Source organism: Diabrotica virgifera, chromosome 1 (assembly GCF_917563875.1).
Source record: "Diabrotica virgifera virgifera chromosome 1, PGI_DIABVI_V3a".
Taxonomy (NCBI): Eukaryota; Metazoa; Arthropoda; class Insecta; order Coleoptera; family Chrysomelidae; genus Diabrotica; species Diabrotica virgifera.
In genome coordinates this window covers 154,016,337-154,035,536 of record NC_065443.1, presented here as the reverse complement: position 1 = coordinate 154,035,536, position 19,200 = coordinate 154,016,337, and the positions used below count along the sequence as shown (strand labels likewise).

The window sequence follows — 19,200 nt, the reverse complement described above, 5'->3', positions numbered from 1 at the left end:
ATGCATATAATAAAAATGTAGATAATAAACCATGTCAGAAAAGTGTATCATAAAATAAAATATAGAATCAATTTATATCCTACAATGATCATATTATCCTTTATGGGCTGCGATAGTGACAACTCGAAAATCACGCGTTTTGCGAATGTATTAAGAATAGGTGTAAATATGAAAATACATATTATCAGAATCAATACGGGCATAACTCATAATTCAATATTAGGTTGTAAGAAAGCAGAAGTGCCGCTGTTGTAGGTATTCTGTGATTAGCCTTAAGCCTGCATTGACACTACTCAATTTGCGTCCAACGTTTGATAGGATCAGGGCACCTTTTTGTCGTCAACAGTGACACATTTTGAGTCAGTGACACATTGTGACACATTTTCAGTGTTACAGAAATGTTTGGCTTTCTCTAATGGCACTTTTAGAATTGGACCAGTACCGCATAAATATTTTAAATAAATCTTATATGATGGCAAGAATAGAGAATTAAAAAGAAATATAGTTACATCCCACAAAAGCAAAAGTATTACTGATGAATATAATTTCAACAAACTTTTATGTTTGACAACATAAAAGTTGTGCTGAGCCAAGTTAGGGATGCAATTGATTAAACCTAAATACGACGCTTGATTTTAAGTAAGTATGTCTAGTTGCTGTGAAGATGTAATTATGGAAGTAAGTAGAGGCGGAAATACGCGTTATTGTGTTTTTGAAGAGAGGGGACTTGTTAAAGATTATGTAGGTTATGTTTTCTTGGGATTTAGTTATTTTAAATGTCTATAAATAAATATTCTTATTTAAATTAAAGTCCCCGTAGCTGGCTGTATATGTACCATAGTTATAAAAACTTCAATTTGTATGATGGTATAAAAATTTTATTAAAACTTTTTAAAAAAGTGTCATCCAAATGGAGTAAAACAGCAGAAGGGTTTCGATCTGATTCAGATCATCCTCAGTGCATTCCGTAAAGTAAATGAAACTAGCACTAGCACTAGCACTAGTTGTAGTGGCGACATCAAAATATATGGTATTATGTAAACATTTGTAGTAATTAAAATGTTATTGCACATCCAATTCTTCATGGTATCCATTCAAGGATTCCTGTACCAGCTTGATAAGGGTCTGGAGAATGGGTACCATATATTTTTGCAGTCACTTGGTTACCTCCAAAAAGCATTTGCCGTCTACGATCTAATACTCTGCAGTCAGGCAAGATATGGTTTAGTGTTTCAAGTTCTCTGTTACAAAGAATGCAACTAAGTCTCCATGACAAAATCCTATTGTATGCAGGTGTTCCTTGACTGGCGCATGTCCAGTAAGGAAGCCTGTTATAACTCTGAGCTGATTCTTGCTTGTTTTCACAGTATTTCAGCCATATTAGTCGAATATAAATTTTTCCATGTGTTTTCAAGTCTTTTTCCCCGTCGCACGACGCTTTTTGACATTCCCAAGGCCGGCTCTGGACCAAAGCATTTTGTAGCTGATGCTCTTCTGGTAAGTGCATCAGCTCTTTCATTGGCATGTATTCACTGGTGACTTGGAACCCATACCAGTGACATTGCTTTTGTACATTGGTTTTTAGTTGTTTCTATCATTTGCTGGGTTTACCCTGACCTTAAAAACAGAACTTGTATTTTTCGATGCAAATGGAAAATGTATCTATAGTAATCGTATAAGAATAAAGTGCTTCAGGTTAAGATCATTGTGCTGAAGAGCATAGTGCTTCATTGTAAGACCAACAATGATTTGACTTTTTAAACGGTTTGACCTTTAAAGCTTCACAGATCTGAAGACAATATATGTATATACATACCTGTGATATTTCAAATAGTCCCGAATTCAGAGCTGTGACAATATCTCCATAATTTTCGATTTGATTTTGTTGGTTCATAACTGCTTCTAAAATTTGTTCTTGTACCTTGGCTACTTCTAATTTATCCTCCAAATCTCTAAGGAAGACACCTAAATATGGCGCATATCCTATTTTGTCGCTTCTCATACACATTATAGACCGGGCTAAGTACGCCAATCTTTCTTTTAAAGGAATGTTAACACTGGAAAGAATCATTAATAAATTAAATTTAATTGCTTACCGAATCAGAGTAAAATTTTTGCAACTGTGTACTAAATAATGTACAACAGTTCTGATATCAAAAATGAAGTGTATCATCATCATATTAGGGAGTTATGAAAGAAACATACATGAAAAAGAGACAAATCAAACAAGCGGCTCTCATCTTACTTAATGAAGAAAAATGTGTAGCAAATCCATCAGCAGAACCTAGTAAGCTCTGGTTGCCAATACTTCAGAAAAATTCAGAAGAACATACCAATATTAGCGGATTAATAGAAAGACAGAGACAAATCATCTAAAATTATCCATGATACATATACAACATACAATACATAAACATACATAGGCACGTAACACAAACACATAAATACACAAAACGATCAGAATTTGATATCATCCTGAGGTTGCAAGTATCACCCTCAAAATTATCAACTAAAAGCATGGCTATTTGCCTACAAGATCGAGGCCTAGTAAGTTGTCCGTCAATTTCGAAAATAATAACCCCCAAACAACTGGGTTATAATAACAGTTCACTGATTTAAGGTACTAGTACACTTCAGAAGACCAAAAATAATCATTTTTTTCAAAAATTTTTTTCTTGGAACATTTATTAAAAATGAACATAAAACTTTAGACATATTAATATCTCACTCTTAGAGGGTACAAAAAATATATATTTTTTCCTTTATGCACGTACACTAATATTGTAGAGGGCGCAAAAGTCGAGGACTCGAAACATGATGGCGGATAGTTAATCTCAGGATTGGAACATCTGAAACAAAAAAATCGTACTGCATTTGAAAAAGAAAGGTTTCTTACGTGACAATTTACCACAATTTGACCAAAAAATAAATATTTTTTAACCATGAAAAACTGAAGAAAAACGGGCGATTTTTTCACAAAATTTTTTAAAATTTCCGTAAAATCTTTTTTTTGCGGAATTTTTCACTAACGGTGGTATATTGTCACGTAAGAAACCTTCCTTTTTCAAATGTCGTACGATTTTTTTGTTTCAGAGATCCCAATCCTGAGATTAACTGTCCACCATCGGAACTACTTTCTTTCGAGGCCTCGACTTTGGCGCCCTCTACAATATTAGTGTACGTCCATAAATGAAAAAAAGATATATTTTTTGTATTCTCTAAGAGTTAGATATTAATATGTAAAAAGTTTTATGTTCAGTTTTAATAAAGGTTCTGAGAAAAAAAATCTTGAAAAATGCTTATTTTTGGTCTTCTAAGTGTACTAGTACCTTAAACAACCTTTTTTGAAAACGATTTCCGGAGTGGAACTCGAAACGTCAAGTACCAATTATAAAATGTAATTTTCATTACAATTCTCCTCCTCCTCAGTCCTCAATCCCTCATAGGGATGTTGGGCTAGTTCTAGGCTAGCTGCTCGGCCTCTTGACTTCCTTGGTTGATCAGTGTTTTTGTTTGATTTACCCAACGGCTTAAAGATCTTCCCCTCAGTCCTTTTTCCTTCAATTTTGCCCTCGATGATAAGTTTTTCTATCGTGCCCGTTCTTCTGGCAACGTATCCAAAAATTTACATTTGTAAATTTATGTGGCCACAATTGATTGTCATCCCATATAAACATAGTTAACATTCCTATTAAATCAATTTTATTAATATACATCCTAACTAACCAAAAACCACTTACCCAGTTCTTGATGCCAGGCTATTAAGAATTTTAGCTGCAGCGGCATGATCATTGCGGTGTTCATAGAATTTCCATAGAAGGTCCAAAGCAACAGTATCATTTGGATTTTGAGCTGCTGTTCTTTTAAGATACGTCTCCAAGGAATCATTATTAATTGTTAGTAAATCTCCAGTCATATTTTTAGATATTAGCCAATCGTATAGGTTTATATGCATTATTTGATCGGGAGTTTGCAAAATATCAGTGATCACTTGCTTCATCTAAAAAAAGTAATTTTAATGCAATTAAAGTTAAATGATACAGTATGAGTGTTGTGTTAGAAACCTGCAAATATCTACATTAGATGAAATTTGAAAAAAAAAACAACAGGGAATTATAAATGTATGCTTTTATTTACTATGATGAGGTCATAACGACGCGATGAACTGATTCATATTTTAAATAGGATCCTATTTCGGGAAAGAGCAATGTAAATTCGTTGTACGTCATCAATTTGACTTAATTTTACCTGGTTGGGATTGATGGGATAGTATACCAACGCAGTGGCGACGCGTGACTTTTTCTAAAGTGTTACCAAAACCAGATGCAAAAAATCTTATTTAAAAAAATGAAGATATGGCTAAGCTTCAGTAATATTATTTTGTATATCACTTGAAACTCTCGAAAAAACAGTTGATATTTCTAGATGTTGGCAAAATTTTTGATCTTTTTTGGCAATTAATGTTAACAATTCCCTGCAATTGCCTCGAATGTCAGCCGTCGCCCTCAAAATTACCACGAAACGCTAATTCTTGTTTGGCCAAAAAACATACGGTATCGTGTTATAAGTGTGCTAAGGATATACCTATCTATTTTTTTAACAAACTCATTATGTTTAGCAACATTTGCTTCAAAAGCTTGGTTAAGAAAACTTTCGATTCTTATTTTGCCAAACTGAATCAAATTGGGTATACATCTTACATGTAGGTAACGGAGAAATTTCATGTCTCTTTTTTAAAACTCGTAAAACTATTTAAATCGTGAACCTGGTCCACCCATTTTTCTGTAGAAACCAGAAGACCAACTAAATTTAAAATATCGAACTACTTTTTTGATTCCTTTTTTAAATTGTTTAAAATAGGTCTTTCATTTTCAATAATCTCATTTTTTTTTCAATCAGAATTACTTTTCAAGTAGTTGATCGATTACGCAGCGACACTCGTCCATGATGAACTGCACGCACACTTTTTATAGGTACTGTAACCAAATTTAAATCTGGTAACAGCCCTACTGATATACACAGCGCGCTTACGCCCGTCGTTCCTTCAAAATTTTCAGACAATAGCCGGTTCCGAGCCGCCCGAGCGACAGCGAGATAATCATTCATTGTAACCACAAAAATGAGACTGGTAACAGAATATAATAAAGTGCAACTGACTCACATAAACTCGCCAATATTTTCGTGTGTTTACGAGTAGTTGGCTATTTACTGAATTAGGTACTATTAACACATAATATAATAATATATTTCTATTAGTAAAAATATAGATAAATGGAATTATTCATCGTCATAAAATATTTATTTGCAAGATTTTTAACTGTTACCAATGGTAACAGTGGTTACATGGACGCTTCGCCAGTGTACCAACGATGTACATTCATCTTTTCATAGGGACATGATGAAAAACTGCTATAACAAAACATAAAGAAGCATAATAAACACTTTTTGAATTATTTCTTGCGAATACAAATGAAACAACAATATACTTTTTTATTTAATTTTTGAATTATTAAGAAATAATTAAAAAACCACTCGAAGAAACGACGATCGGAATAAAAGTTAAAAAGCAGAAATATTAATGACATCAGGTGTCCAGATGATACTGGTGCTAATATAAGAGAATATACAACGTTTGCAAACACTCTTAGGTCGAGTGGTACAGCTGGTTACTAAAAAAACTGATACAACTCTCAGTAAGATTTGATTATTTTGAGCAGTGTACTTGATTGGTCTGACATTATATTATATTTATTATGACAGACTGTCAAAGTCAGTTAAAATAAACAAACAAACAACTGATTACAAATATTATAATTATATAATTATATTAATTATATTGTAAATACGTTAATTCATAAATTGTAATAATTATTAAGGTCTAAATTTTTATATTATTTTGAATTTCTGCATTTTATAAAGAGTATGTAAATGATAGTTTTTACATAAAATAGGGTTGTTGTTATCATTTTTATTATTATTAAGGAATAAAACAAACGACTTAACTCAACAGTATTAAAGCAAGAATTGTAACCAAATTAAAAGATAACTGGGCACTATCAGAGGCAGCAAAACATTTTAACATGAGCAGAACCACAGTTTCTCTATTAATAAAAAATGGAGGGAACAAGAAACTCTCGAAAGAAAGCGAGGGTCTGGAAGACCAAAACTATACTAAATTTAGGTATGTAAAAATAAAATTAATATTTTGTAATATCTCCATCAGCAGTGATAACAGCTTGTAGTCTTCTGTCCATTTGCGTGAAAGGAACTATGAAATTGTCTTCTTCAGAGAGCTCTTCCCAAACCTTGCTTTCTTTCGAGTTTCCTGTTCTCTCCATCTTTTATTAATATTAAAAACGGTTGTTCTGCTTACGTTAAAATGGTTCGCTACGGCAGATAGTGACCAACTACTTCTAATTTCGTTATAATTCTTGATTTTAGTTCTTTGTCAGCATGTGGAGCCATTTTTTGAAGTTAAACAGAATAAGTTATCTCACAAATTTTAAGATTTGGCAGTGACAGTGACAGTATGTAAATAGTAAGTATTTATCCTTCACAATACACTGCTCAATTTTCTACAAAATACGCTCTAACTAAGAGTCGTATCAGTGTTTTTTGGAACCAGCTGTACATCTTAAAGAGGACAATGAATGTTAAAAAGACCAAGTTTATGACAATTACAAAAACACAACAAGACCCTTTAACGACAAGAGGAACGACTGTAGAAAAAGTTAACCAAAACAGATATCTGGGTACCATTTTCAAAGAGAATAACCACCATACAGAAGGAATTATAATGGGAATTGGACAAACAAACAAGTGGTATCATAATATTTACAAAAAAATCTTAATATCCACTTTTAGGCAAGGCTAGATTATTTATTTAATAGTATTTAATAAACACATTTAGAATCAAAGTAAAGATGATTCAGATTTGATTACAGTACAGGGCCTCTACTATGTGCTTATACGTATTTCGGCTTTAACTAAGCCTCATCGGAGCACCTGTGTAGAGTGTCTCTACACAGTCTACAGGTGCTCCGATGAGGCTTAGTTAAAGCCGAAATACGTATAAGCACATAATAGAGGTCATGTTCTGTAATCAAATCTGAATCATCTTTACTTTCATTTTATTTGTATTCACTTTTGTGGGAATAAAAGGAACTAGTTCGCTAAAGATTGTTATCACTGTGAACGACAAGTCGTGGATGCAATTATACACTCCTGGCCAAAAAAATCGGGACACCTTAAAAATGGGTCATTTTTGATGTCTCGAATTTCCTAAACCTGTTGTCCGATTTAAATGATTTTTTCAATATATTATAGCTTTATTCTTTAACAATATCGCTGTAATAATATTGTTGCTAGACAGGTAAATTATCATTGTATACCGGGTGTACAAAGCAAACAGTGTTTTTTCTCAAAGTTTGCCACACCCTGTGGAATATTCTAGCATTTATAAAATACTGAAATTAAAACCTAACTATAGTCTCAGATTTTCTCAGACATTCTGTTTTTTGATTCATTCACTTATGTTGGATAATAAAAAAGTTAGGTACTTTAACAACTAGCCATGTTTTCATCAATACAGGGTGTTTTTAAATAACTATGACAACCTTTAAGGGGTAATTCTGCATGAAAAATAATGACAGTTTACTTCATAAACGTATGTTCGTAAATGCCTCGTTTCTGAAATACTGGGAGTTGAAATTTTTCTTACAAATTGACGATTTATGTATTGGTCTAAAACCGGTTGAGATACGCAAATGAAATTTGGTGGGTTTGAAGAGATAGTTATTGCGCAATTTTTGACATACAATTAAGAATTTTATATTCACCATTAGCGCGCATACGGGTAATATGACCCGTACGGGTAATCGTCTGATTTTTTTAAAGAAAAAATGAGTACGCCACTGAGACATTTCAAATTAAAAATCATTTTTGAATTCATCATTCAATTTAAAACGAAAAATTTTTCTTGCCTTTTTTTATATGAGGCGACGTTTTTATACAAAAGAAATAAAACGCTTACAAAGTATTCGAGGTATTCCATATACATAGAAACTTGCATATTTCAAATAAATATTAAGATGTTTTATTTTTTTTTGCATGAAAACGGCGCCTCATATGAAAAAAGGATAAATGATTAAAAATGATTTTTAATTTAAAATATCTCAGTGGAGTACTAATTTTTTCTATAAAAAATTTAGAACATTACCCGTACGGGTTATTACCCTTAATGGTGAATATAAAATTCTTACTTGTATGTCAAAAATTGCGCAATAACTATCTCTTAAAACCCATCAAATTTCATTTGCATATCTCAACCAGTTTTAGAGCAATACATAAATCGTCAGTTTGTAAGAAAAATTTCAACACCCCGTATCTCCAAAACGAAGCATTTGCGAACATACGTTTATAAATCAAATTGTCATTATTTTTTCATGCAGTTAAAACCCTTAAAGTTTGTCGCACTTATTTAGAAACACCCTGTACTGATGAAAAAACATGGCTAGTTGTTAAAGTACCTAACTTTTTTATTATCCAACATAAGCGAATAAATCAAAAAACAGAATGTTAAGAAACCTGGGGCTGTAGTTGGGTTTTAATTTCAGTATTTTATAAATGTTAGAATATTCCACAGAGTGTGGCAAACTTTGAGAAAAAACACAGTTCGATTAGTACACCCGGTATACAATGACAACTTACCTGTCTAGCAACAATATTATTACAGCGATATTGTTAAAGAATACGGCTAGAGTATATTGAAAAAATCACTTAAATCGGACAACAGGTGTAGGAAATTCGAGACATCAAAAATGACCAATTTTTAAGGTGTCCCGATTTTTTTGGCCAGGAGTGTAAATCCCGTTGTCGACTAATTCGCCACTCTATTCTAATTTGTATTTTCCATCTTAAAAAGTGCAGAGGATTTGACTAACATTTAGAGTCATTTTATTTAACTTTTAAGTCAAACTGTTATATATGTATAGCGATACGCTTTAATTACTATTTTTGCTAATTGTAATTTTAATATTTTTTCTCAAAAACAAAACAACGTTAGTCATTCAAACTGCATATTCAAATACGAAGGTTATGGCCTTATCCTGTGACATCTGTTGTTCGTCTATGCGGCAACAAACTGCACCCTCATTAATTAAGTATTTTATCAGACAGTTAATGTGTCAACAGCTAGCTATGCATTCGGAATTGTTTTTCTTAAAAACCGTAAAAGTAGACGCCAGACTTGATAGTGATTTATGTGATCATCTGGTCAGGGGAAAAGGAATACAAACATGATCATCGTTTGTGGTTGCTTTCTTTAGTCACTACGCAGCATGCGAACCATTCACACATACCGACGCGACCCTCTCCGAGAGACCTAAACGAACACATTTTCGTTGCAAAAATAAAATTACCGTTTGTTTTATTATATCCATTTTTAATTAAATTCCGCAACTCACCCATCGGAATATTGGTGACCCTCGCGAGTATTTTAAACCGCCGCGAAAATTTAAAAAAGAGTTAGTGTTAATAATATTACATTTTTGCCGGTTAATAATATACAGTGAACATCGAAAATGACGACCAGTGCCAACAATAGTGTTTCAGATCGGATTGCAGTGGCCATCGGGAAATTGACAGCCGAATTAGCTGACATGAAAATCCAGCTAGCTAGCTTGTCGCGCGCTCGAGCACAAGCTAACACATACCGTCGAAACCGCAGCAACTCAAGACAAAGACCACATCCTAGAGACAGTAGCTACAGTAGTGAACATAATAGTGACATTTGTTGGTACCACTACCGTTTTGGTGATCAAGCTCAAAAGTGCTCTCCTCCGTGCAAGCTCCAGGGAAACGTCGCGGGCAGTCGGTATATGCGGCATCCGATCGAAGCCCAAAGTCTCGCCGCCTTTACGTAACAGACTATGATACAAAAAAACAGTTTTTAGTCGACACCGGTGCCGATCTGTGCGTTTTCCCGCGGAAATATGTACGGGGTGCACGCGAAAAGACTTCATACGAACTATACGCGGCCAATGACACTAAAATCGCGACATACGGCTATGTGAACTTGACATTGAACATCGGACTACGGCGTGATTTTACGTGGCGATTCGTAGTGGCGGACATTTCAAAGCCCATTATCGGAGCCGATTTTCTTTCCCATTTCGCGCTCCTAGTGGACATTGCTAACCAGTGCTTAGTAGACAGTACGACAACCCTTCGAACAAAGGGACTCGTCAAAGAGTGTTTCGACGGCAGCGTAAAGACTATCGCGGAAGCGTCGCGTTACCACGAACTGCTGCTACGATTTCCGGAAATCACGCGACCCGCCGGTATCGTGAAAGACATTGAACATCAAACGAAGCACCACATCGATACAACACCAGGTCCACCCGTTTTTTCGAAGCCTCGACGATTAGCACCTGACAAACTGCAATGGGCTAAAAAAGAGTTCGAAAATCTTCTACGGCTAGGCATCATAAGACCATCGAAAAGTAACTGGTCTACTCCACTGCACATGGTCCCGAAGAAAGGTGAGGAATGGAGACCCTGCGGAGATTATCGACGTCTCAACCAAAAAACAGTTCCAGATCGATATCCAATTCCGCACATCGAAGATTTCGGTCAGGCGCTAGCTGGTAAGACAATTTTCTCTACAATAGATTTAGTGAGAGCATACAACCAGATACCAGTAGCCACCGATGACATACCAAAAACCGCCGTTACCACACCATTTGGGCTGTACGAATACTTATATATGCCTTTTGGTTTACGAAACGCAGGACAGACATTCCAGCGTTTCATAGACGAGATTTTACGTGGTCTAGACTTCGCCTACGCCTACATCGATGACATTCTCATTGCATCAGAATCCGAAGAGCAGCATATGTCGCATTTAGAAGAGATTTTCAAAAGGCTCAAGCAGTTTGGCGTTGTGATAAATCCAGCGAAGTGTCAATTCGGCAAAAACGAGATTACCTTTTTGGGATACACAGTATCAGACGGAGGACTCACACCTCCACAAGAAAAAGTAGCAGCTGTACAGAATTTCACTCAGCCAAAAACAGTGAAAGACCTACGCAGATTTCTAGGTATGTTAAACTTCTACCGAAGGTTCATACCCAATGCAGCTGAGCTACAAGCACCACTACATGATGCCCTAAAAGGTAATGTCAAAGGAAAAGCACCAATCGAATGGACACCACAGCGAATCCAAGCCTTTGACGACTGCAAAAACAGTTTAGCTAACGCTGCTTTACTGAGCCACCCTGTAAACGATGTTGATATCTCCATCACTTGTGACGCTTCTGATTTTTGTGCGGGAGCTGTACTACAACAAAAAACGAATACAGGTATGAAACCTTTAGCTTTCTTTTCTAAGAAATTCTCACCTAGCGAAAAGAAATATAGTGCATACGACAGAGAACTATTAGCTATATATCTAGCCATAAAACACTTCAGACATATGATCGAAGGCAAGGACATAACGATATACACAGACCAGAAACCAATCACCTTCGCCTTTACTCAGAAGCTAGATAAATGTAGTCCTAGACAGTTTAGATATTTAGACTATATAGGACAGTTTTGCACTAACATTCAGCACATTTCTGGTTTAACAAATATTGTGGCAGACGCACTATCTCGAGTCGATAGCATCAAGAAAGATATCGACATCACTGACTTAGCTCTCGCACAAGAAACTGATCCAGAACTGCAAACTTTTTTAAGTGAGAAAACATCACTACAAATGAAGAAAATACGCTTTTCCGAACAAAACGTGAGTTTGTACTGTGACATATCAACATCTACAGCCAGACCATTTGTACCGAAACCACTTCGAATGGCAATTTTTCGCACCATGCATAACCTGGCACATCCCGGAATCAACAGTTCTGTGAAGATGATCACACAGCGATATGTTTGGCCATCCATTAAATCAGATGTGAGGAAATGGACTCGAGCGTGTCTACAGTGCCAAAAAGCGAAAATATCGCGCCACATTGTTTCACCTAGTGGAAGTTATTTACCACCTTCCAGCCGATTCGAACATGTCCACATAGACATTATAGTGATGCCGATTTCAGAAGGAAACAGATACTGTTTAACATGTGTCGATCGTTTCACACGTTGGCCAGAAGCTTTCCCGATGCCTAATCAAGAAGCAGACACAGTAGCCAGAACATTTTTTTCTGGTTGGATAGCTCGTTTCGGCACTCCCAAGCGCATCACAACAGATCAAGGCCGACAATTCGAATCGCATCTTTTCAAGTCATTATGCAAATTAACTGGAACTTCCCATTTAAGGACAACCGCCTATCATCCGCAAGCAAATGGTATGGTAGAAAGGTTTCATCGACAGTTAAAAGCAGCAATTCGATGTCATGAAAACATCCGATGGACCGAAAGCCTACCTTCAGTGTTACTGGGCATACGAGCAGCGTGGAGAGAAGATTTAGGTACCGCCGAACTCGTGTACGGAGAACCATTGTGTTTGCCAGGTGAACTATTGTTTTCGTCACAAAGAAACACCGACGACAATGCTCACATTTATTTAAAAACACTTCGAAACCATTTCGAAAACCTCCGTCCTACGCAACCGTCGCATCATGGATCCAAAAGTACCTTCATTTTCAAAGACATGAAAACCACCTCTCACGTTTTCATCCGCCGTGATACAATAAAAAGCAGCTTAGAAAACCCATATCACGGTCCTTTTCCAATTGTTAAGCGAGGTGACAAGACTTTTGTCGTCCGGGTAAACGGGAAGGAATCAACAATTTCCATAGACAGATTGAAACCTGCTTACGAACTTCACGACTCTACCCATCACGAAACAAAAGAAATGACCAGCAAAACAAACAACAACAGACCGAAGAGGAAAGCAAGATTTACTGGAACTTACCAAGAAAGTGTTAGTTCAAAGTGAATCGAGTGATTTTTTTTTCTTTCTCCTTGTATAAACTTTGCATTATTTTTTTTTCCAATTTTCAATTTTCATTATATGTAATTTGTATATATTATATATTATCTATCGTTTTAGTCTCTCAGAAGGGGGTGTATAGCGATACGCTTTAATTACTATTTTTGCTAATTGTAATTTTAATATTTTTTCTCAAAAACAAAACAACGTTAGTCATTCAAACTGCATATTCAAATACGAAGGTTATGGCCTTATCCTGTGACATCTGTTGTTCGTCTATGCGGCAACAAACTGCACCCTCATTAATTAAGTATTTTATCAGACAGTTAATGTGTCAACAGCTAGCTATGCATTCGGAATTGTTTTTCTTAAAAACCGTAAAAGTAGACGCCAGACTTGATAGTGATTTATGTGATCATCTGGTCAGGGGAAAAGGAATACAAACATGATCATCGTTTGTGGTTGCTTTCTTTAGTCACTACGCAGCATGCGAACCATTCACACATACCGACGCGACCCTCTCCGAGAGACCTAAACGAACACATTTTCGTTGCAAAAATAAAATTACCGTTTGTTTTATTATATCCATTTTTAATTAAATTCCGCAACTCACCCATCGGAATATATGTCACTTAACGTAAGAACTATAGAACTACAACACCCGCGGAAATCTCAAATGCAACATTACAAATACCGATTTTTTGCAGATTTGGTTTATTTTACATTAAGGTTGTTTAATCTAACCACATATTCATTAAAATAGAACATAATATCATAAAAAATTTACCATATATCCAATTTGTGACTGTTCTGGTGTATCTGTCAAAATTGATTGAGTTACTGAAAAATCGAGGTCGTAGTTGAGACACGGTACTGGAGTTACATTAAGTTCTTGATACATGGCATTTAACATATTCAATAAATGCCTATAAATTTCCATTCTGAAACAAAACATTTAGTAAAACGTTAATAATAAAAACTAGGTCACTTGGCAGGTGTGAATCATCGATACTATTTTATATAGAAAAAAATGTATGAAAGAGTGGTAAAGGGAAATACATATTATATACGCTGTGAGCTCGTACGTAGAGGGGATATTTATAAATTCGTGAGCGCCAGTAGTGACAAGTCTGTAAACGTTTACCGGAAATTTGACATAAATGTCAAAGTGATTAATTTTAAATTAAAATTAAAAACATTAATTATAAAAAATATTAGTTGATCAAAGCTGTGGTATATATTTTTACCTTAAATATACTTACGTTTTAAATACTGAATTTGCGTTTTTTAATGTTCTGTAATATGTAATTATAAATTAATCTTGGCGCCATCTACATGATAATTGTGAAAGTATCCGAAGTAAGAAATTAATATTTCATCAATAGAACGTCAAAATGATTAGCAAAATCTTAAAAAAATCTATTACAATTTAATTACTTTTTAGCGTTGTAAATATTAAGCGATAACAATTAAATAATAAATTTAAAAATTACCGGTGAAAGTTGAATTAGTAACCGCTAGGAGCGACACCAGCGAAGCTCAGAGCGTATAGGACACACAAACAAAATATTCAGATATTTAAAAAAATATGTATATTCTTTATTTAAAAAATACATATTGATTTAATATTAAAATTTCTTAAATATTGTCAACTGTTTGCGTCAGTTACTTTGATAACATGCTAAGCGTTACCTTGGTCGCCAGCAGACGGTCTAATCCGCTGCGTTAGATTCTTCATACCAAAAAATATATTCTATAAATCATCACACATAGTTATTACAATTTGGACCCCTTCATCCATTTCACAAAATAACCGCATATCCTATACTAAATTTACAATCAAGATGCAGTAGAAATAAACAAACCAAGACACGTTAAATGCTACTCCCGGATGGAAGAGCACTCTCGAATCATAATTTACAATGTATATACATTGTAAATCCCAAATCATGATTTCCAAAGTTTATACATTGTAAATTATGATTCGGGAGTGCTCCTAGTAGCATTTAACGTGTCTTGTTTTGTTTATTTCTACTGCATCTTGATTGTAAATTTAGTATAGTATGATACACATGCTGATACAGACTCATGCAGATAGATAATAACAATATTGATTGCAATAAACAAATAACGATATACAATCTAATCACAGCAAATTATAACCTTATTATGGCTAAAATAAAAATAAAATTCGGGATACTAAAAAAACAATCTGAATGACTATTGTAATCATATTTCTGCCTTTTCAGCCAATCCCTATGAGGGGCCGGCTTTCTAATTACAATGTTTTGTCTATTGGACCATACTAACATTAATCCCTTTACCACATGCATTGGAACGAACCACGTCATTCCTTAGAGTTTAATAAACATAACTCCAGTTAACAACTCCATAACTCCAAATAACAAAAAATCAACTCAAAATAAAATTGAACATAAATTCAATTGAGTGCGCTTTAAACCTTTATTAATAATCGACACTTTAGTTTCCAAATTTCTGCTATAGTTTTTAGTGGATGTCGAGAACTGTGGCTCAAATGAGGTCGATCCAAAAAAATAAGTCATATCGCGTTTGTATTACTGGATATCATCCATGACTATGACATCAAGGGAAGATGTAGTTTTATCAAGTAATTTTTGTGTCGCACAATTCAAATCTTGCCCACAGTTAAAACTAAATAAAATTATCTGCAAAAAATGTTTCAACTGAGTCTCTAGCACATTTCTAGACAAAGCTACAGGGAATTTTAAGAGTACCCATTTTTGCAAAAATTTCAAACACAGATTTAGATTTGTTTCTAACTCTGCATATATCAAACACACAGAGTTACAGTCAAACCTGCCATATCCGGATCAATGTGGCGACAGACCGATCCGGATATGAAAAAATCCGGATATCAAGACCACTACTTCTTTTAGTCTCTGAAACGTTTTCTCCTTCATACATTCCAGTAATCAACGCCGTAAATAACTTTCGTCGATAGACACGTTTTATAGATTCTATAATACATTATTTCGCCATCTTTTAGTTCTTCTTTTAGTGCGTTGTCCAATAGCAGGACTGCCTTTCTCGGTAGATTTCGGTAGATCCGGACGGCGCAGAACCGTCCGGATATGGGGAGGTCCAGATATGACAGGTCCGGATATGGCAGGTTGTACTGTATAAACAATTGACTATTTTACCAATATCTTTTGCATGTCATTTTATTTTTACAATTGAATTTTCTAACATGCTTATCTTGTAAGAAATATAATTTTATTTCATATTTTATAGACGAATTTTTTCCTTAAATTCAATAGTTTTCGGAATCAACAATTTGAAACACATTTGGTTTCCATCCTCCATGTAAGATTATCCCTTCATTACTGTCCTAATCATAGATGATATTCAGCAATAAAGGCGCCAGTATGACTTAAAAAATCCCTTAGTTCTTGAACTATTTAAGTTATTTCGGCTATCAAAACAAATACAGATTTGAAGTTTTGCAGTGATGCAGGTTGAAGGTTTACTTACATTTTTGGAGATATTCAACTGAAATTTAAATTTTAAACTCGGCCTACTGCGAATCCACAACAGGGTAAATTTTTGATTTTTGCTTCGCGTTAGAGGTATAGAACAAAGTTATTTGCAAAAGTTGTTTTAAATATTATTTATTCTATACCCCACATACCAAATTTCATGTCAAAATTCGCACTTTAAGTTTTTTCATTATTTTGGTCGATATTCAATAGACTAAACATAACTCGTGTGCCATGGAGAGAAAAATCTGTACATTGGTCAATTTATTAGTGTAATTCATATAATTTACATTTTTTCAGTAAAATAAATAACACTAACTCAAAGGAATAATTTTTTCTTAAAAAAACAGTATTTTTTACAGTCAATGATTAAATTTAAGAAAATTATTACAACAATAATTTTCATAGTAAAAAATGATAATTTTATCAAATGTAATTTCGCTCGACTACCCCTTCATTTATTCTTATACGTTTTTCCAGTATACAGACATTTTTTTTGGCTTGGACTATAGTCATTCAGCCAGTCTCAATCAAAACTAAATGTATTAAAGATATTGCCAATTAGTGAAACTTTATTGAATCTGAATAAACCAACTGAAGTAGTTGCTTATTATAATAGTAGTTATTATAATAATATTACAATATTTTACTTCTTATTTTACCTACTCATTACAGGTAATGTACATACTATGTTAATAAATATTATAAAAATATATTATACTTAATGTTTATCAAGAACACATAGTGTATACATTTTACAAATAAAAATATTAATGTTAATTATTTAAAATAAATGCATTCTTTTTTTTTGCTTTTTTTGCTTTTTTTGTTCTTTTTGTCACTACGATAAGATGTCAACCCGGTTCAATCCCTCGGAGGTTTAAATCTCTTAGTGATTTTTTTCTTTAATTTTTTTTTATATTTTTTTTGTATGTTTTTTTTAGTTATTAGATTATTTTAGATAGTAGATTCTTTTAATTTAATCATTTTTTTTATTTTTTATAAACATATTTTACAAATACCTATAACAATAATATTTTACTATCCGACAAGAAAGATACCAAACAGTCAAAAATTTTGTTTTTATTCAGTGACAGAATAAAGAGAATATTTACAGGGAGTGGGATGTTCTGGTCTATAATTCTTTTAATTAGGTGATTGGTTAGATGTTTACGCTTCTTGCATTCAAAAAATATGTGGTTCAAGTCACTTTTAACCTCACATTCTTGACAAATATTCGAATCTAATATGTTTATTTTAAATAAATGTGCAGGATAACATGCATGTCCAAATCTAATTCTACTGATGGTGGATATGCTTTTGCGAGGGAGGGTGAAATTATTATAGCAAGGTTTTTCCAAGTATCCAGACATAATCGTAAAACAATTCAAAAATGTATGCGAATAAATGGATGACTAGTCGAGCGACATTCCATTTGATAAATTGTCATGTGTATTATGAAAATTATTGTTTTAATTATTTTCTTAAAGTAAATCCATTGACTATAAAAATTTATTGTTTTTTTTAATAAAAAATTATTTCTTTGTGTTAGCGTTATTTATTTTACCAAATAATTTAAATTACATGAATTACACTATTAAATTGACCATATTCTACAGATTTTTCTCTTCATGGCACACGAGTCATGTTTAGTTTATCGAATATCGACCAAAATAATGAAAAAACTAAAAGTGCGAATTTTGTCATGAAATTTGGTAAGTGGAGTTATATTTGGAACAACTTTTGCTAATAACTTCTTCGATATCTGTAACGCGAAGCAAAATATCGAAAATTTACCCTGTTTATGGATTCGTAGTAGGCCCCGTTTAAAATTGAAATTTCAGTTGAGTATCTTAAAAATATGAACCTTTAACCTGTATGACTGTGCAAAACTTCAAATCTGTATTTATTTTGATAGCCGAAATATAGAACTGTCTTCATGTTTAATGCGACACACTGTATTTATAATAAACACTTTAGGACATCTTGGATATTAGTGCACCCTAATATATGTCTGTGTAGATTTTGGCATTGGATCGGACCATCACTTGTAACACCGTTGCCGTATCCTCTCTTTTTTCATACTATCACGTTACAATTTTTTGTGATATTATACACGAGCGAGACACCCTGAAAAAAGCGCTTAGTTTTCGAGATACTGACCACGGAGGGGTGAATGGCTAATTTTATTCATAATTTATATTTTCGAGGGTGCTGAAAACGAAAATGAGGTTTATTTTGAATTTTATGTGGGGGAACATTGTAAAATAAAAAAAAAATGAAATCACGTTTTTTGCGTTTACTTCGCTACAACTCTGTTCCATTTTAATATTTTTTTCTGAAATTTTTACAGTATAGAGCTCTAACATTTCTGAAGACAAAGGTACCTGCTTTAAATCTTTATTCTTATCATGATAAAGTTATGAATTTTTTCAAAGAAAAAGGTGCGGATTTGTGCATTGCAAAATTTAATCGCAAAAGTTGTGTGACGAAGTTTAAAATTTAGTTTCTTAATCACGTTTATTTCAAAGTAGAGAGCACAAAGAAGTTTTCTGGTAAGTTTTAGATCAAAATGTTTTATAGAAAAAAAAATAGTGCAACTTTTAATGTCGACATTAGAAATCCCCAATATAACGCTTATTTTTTGAGGGACACAATCTAGGTCTAGTTTCTCACCTTTAGTACTATCCTTGGCTTTCATTTGACACCTCATTTGTCATTCTACCTAGTATAATGACGGAGAAGTAAACG

At 33.8% G+C, this 19,200-nt stretch overlaps 1 protein-coding gene across 1 annotated transcript in view; it reads right to left on the bottom strand.

Annotated features, from left to right (window-relative positions):
* LOC114325659 (nuclear pore complex protein Nup154) overlaps nt 1–19,200 on the bottom strand; it is a 110,964-nt gene that overhangs the window by 34,090 nt on the left and 57,674 nt on the right. Inside the window, exons 10-12 of the mRNA XM_028273775.2 lie at nt 13,719–13,872; nt 3,741–4,000; nt 1,817–2,057 (exon numbers count right to left, since the gene is read on the bottom strand). Of these exons, the coding sequence (XP_028129576.1) occupies nt 1,817–2,057; nt 3,741–4,000; nt 13,719–13,872 (655 nt within the window). The remainder of the gene's footprint in view (nt 1–1,816; nt 2,058–3,740; nt 4,001–13,718; nt 13,873–19,200) is intronic.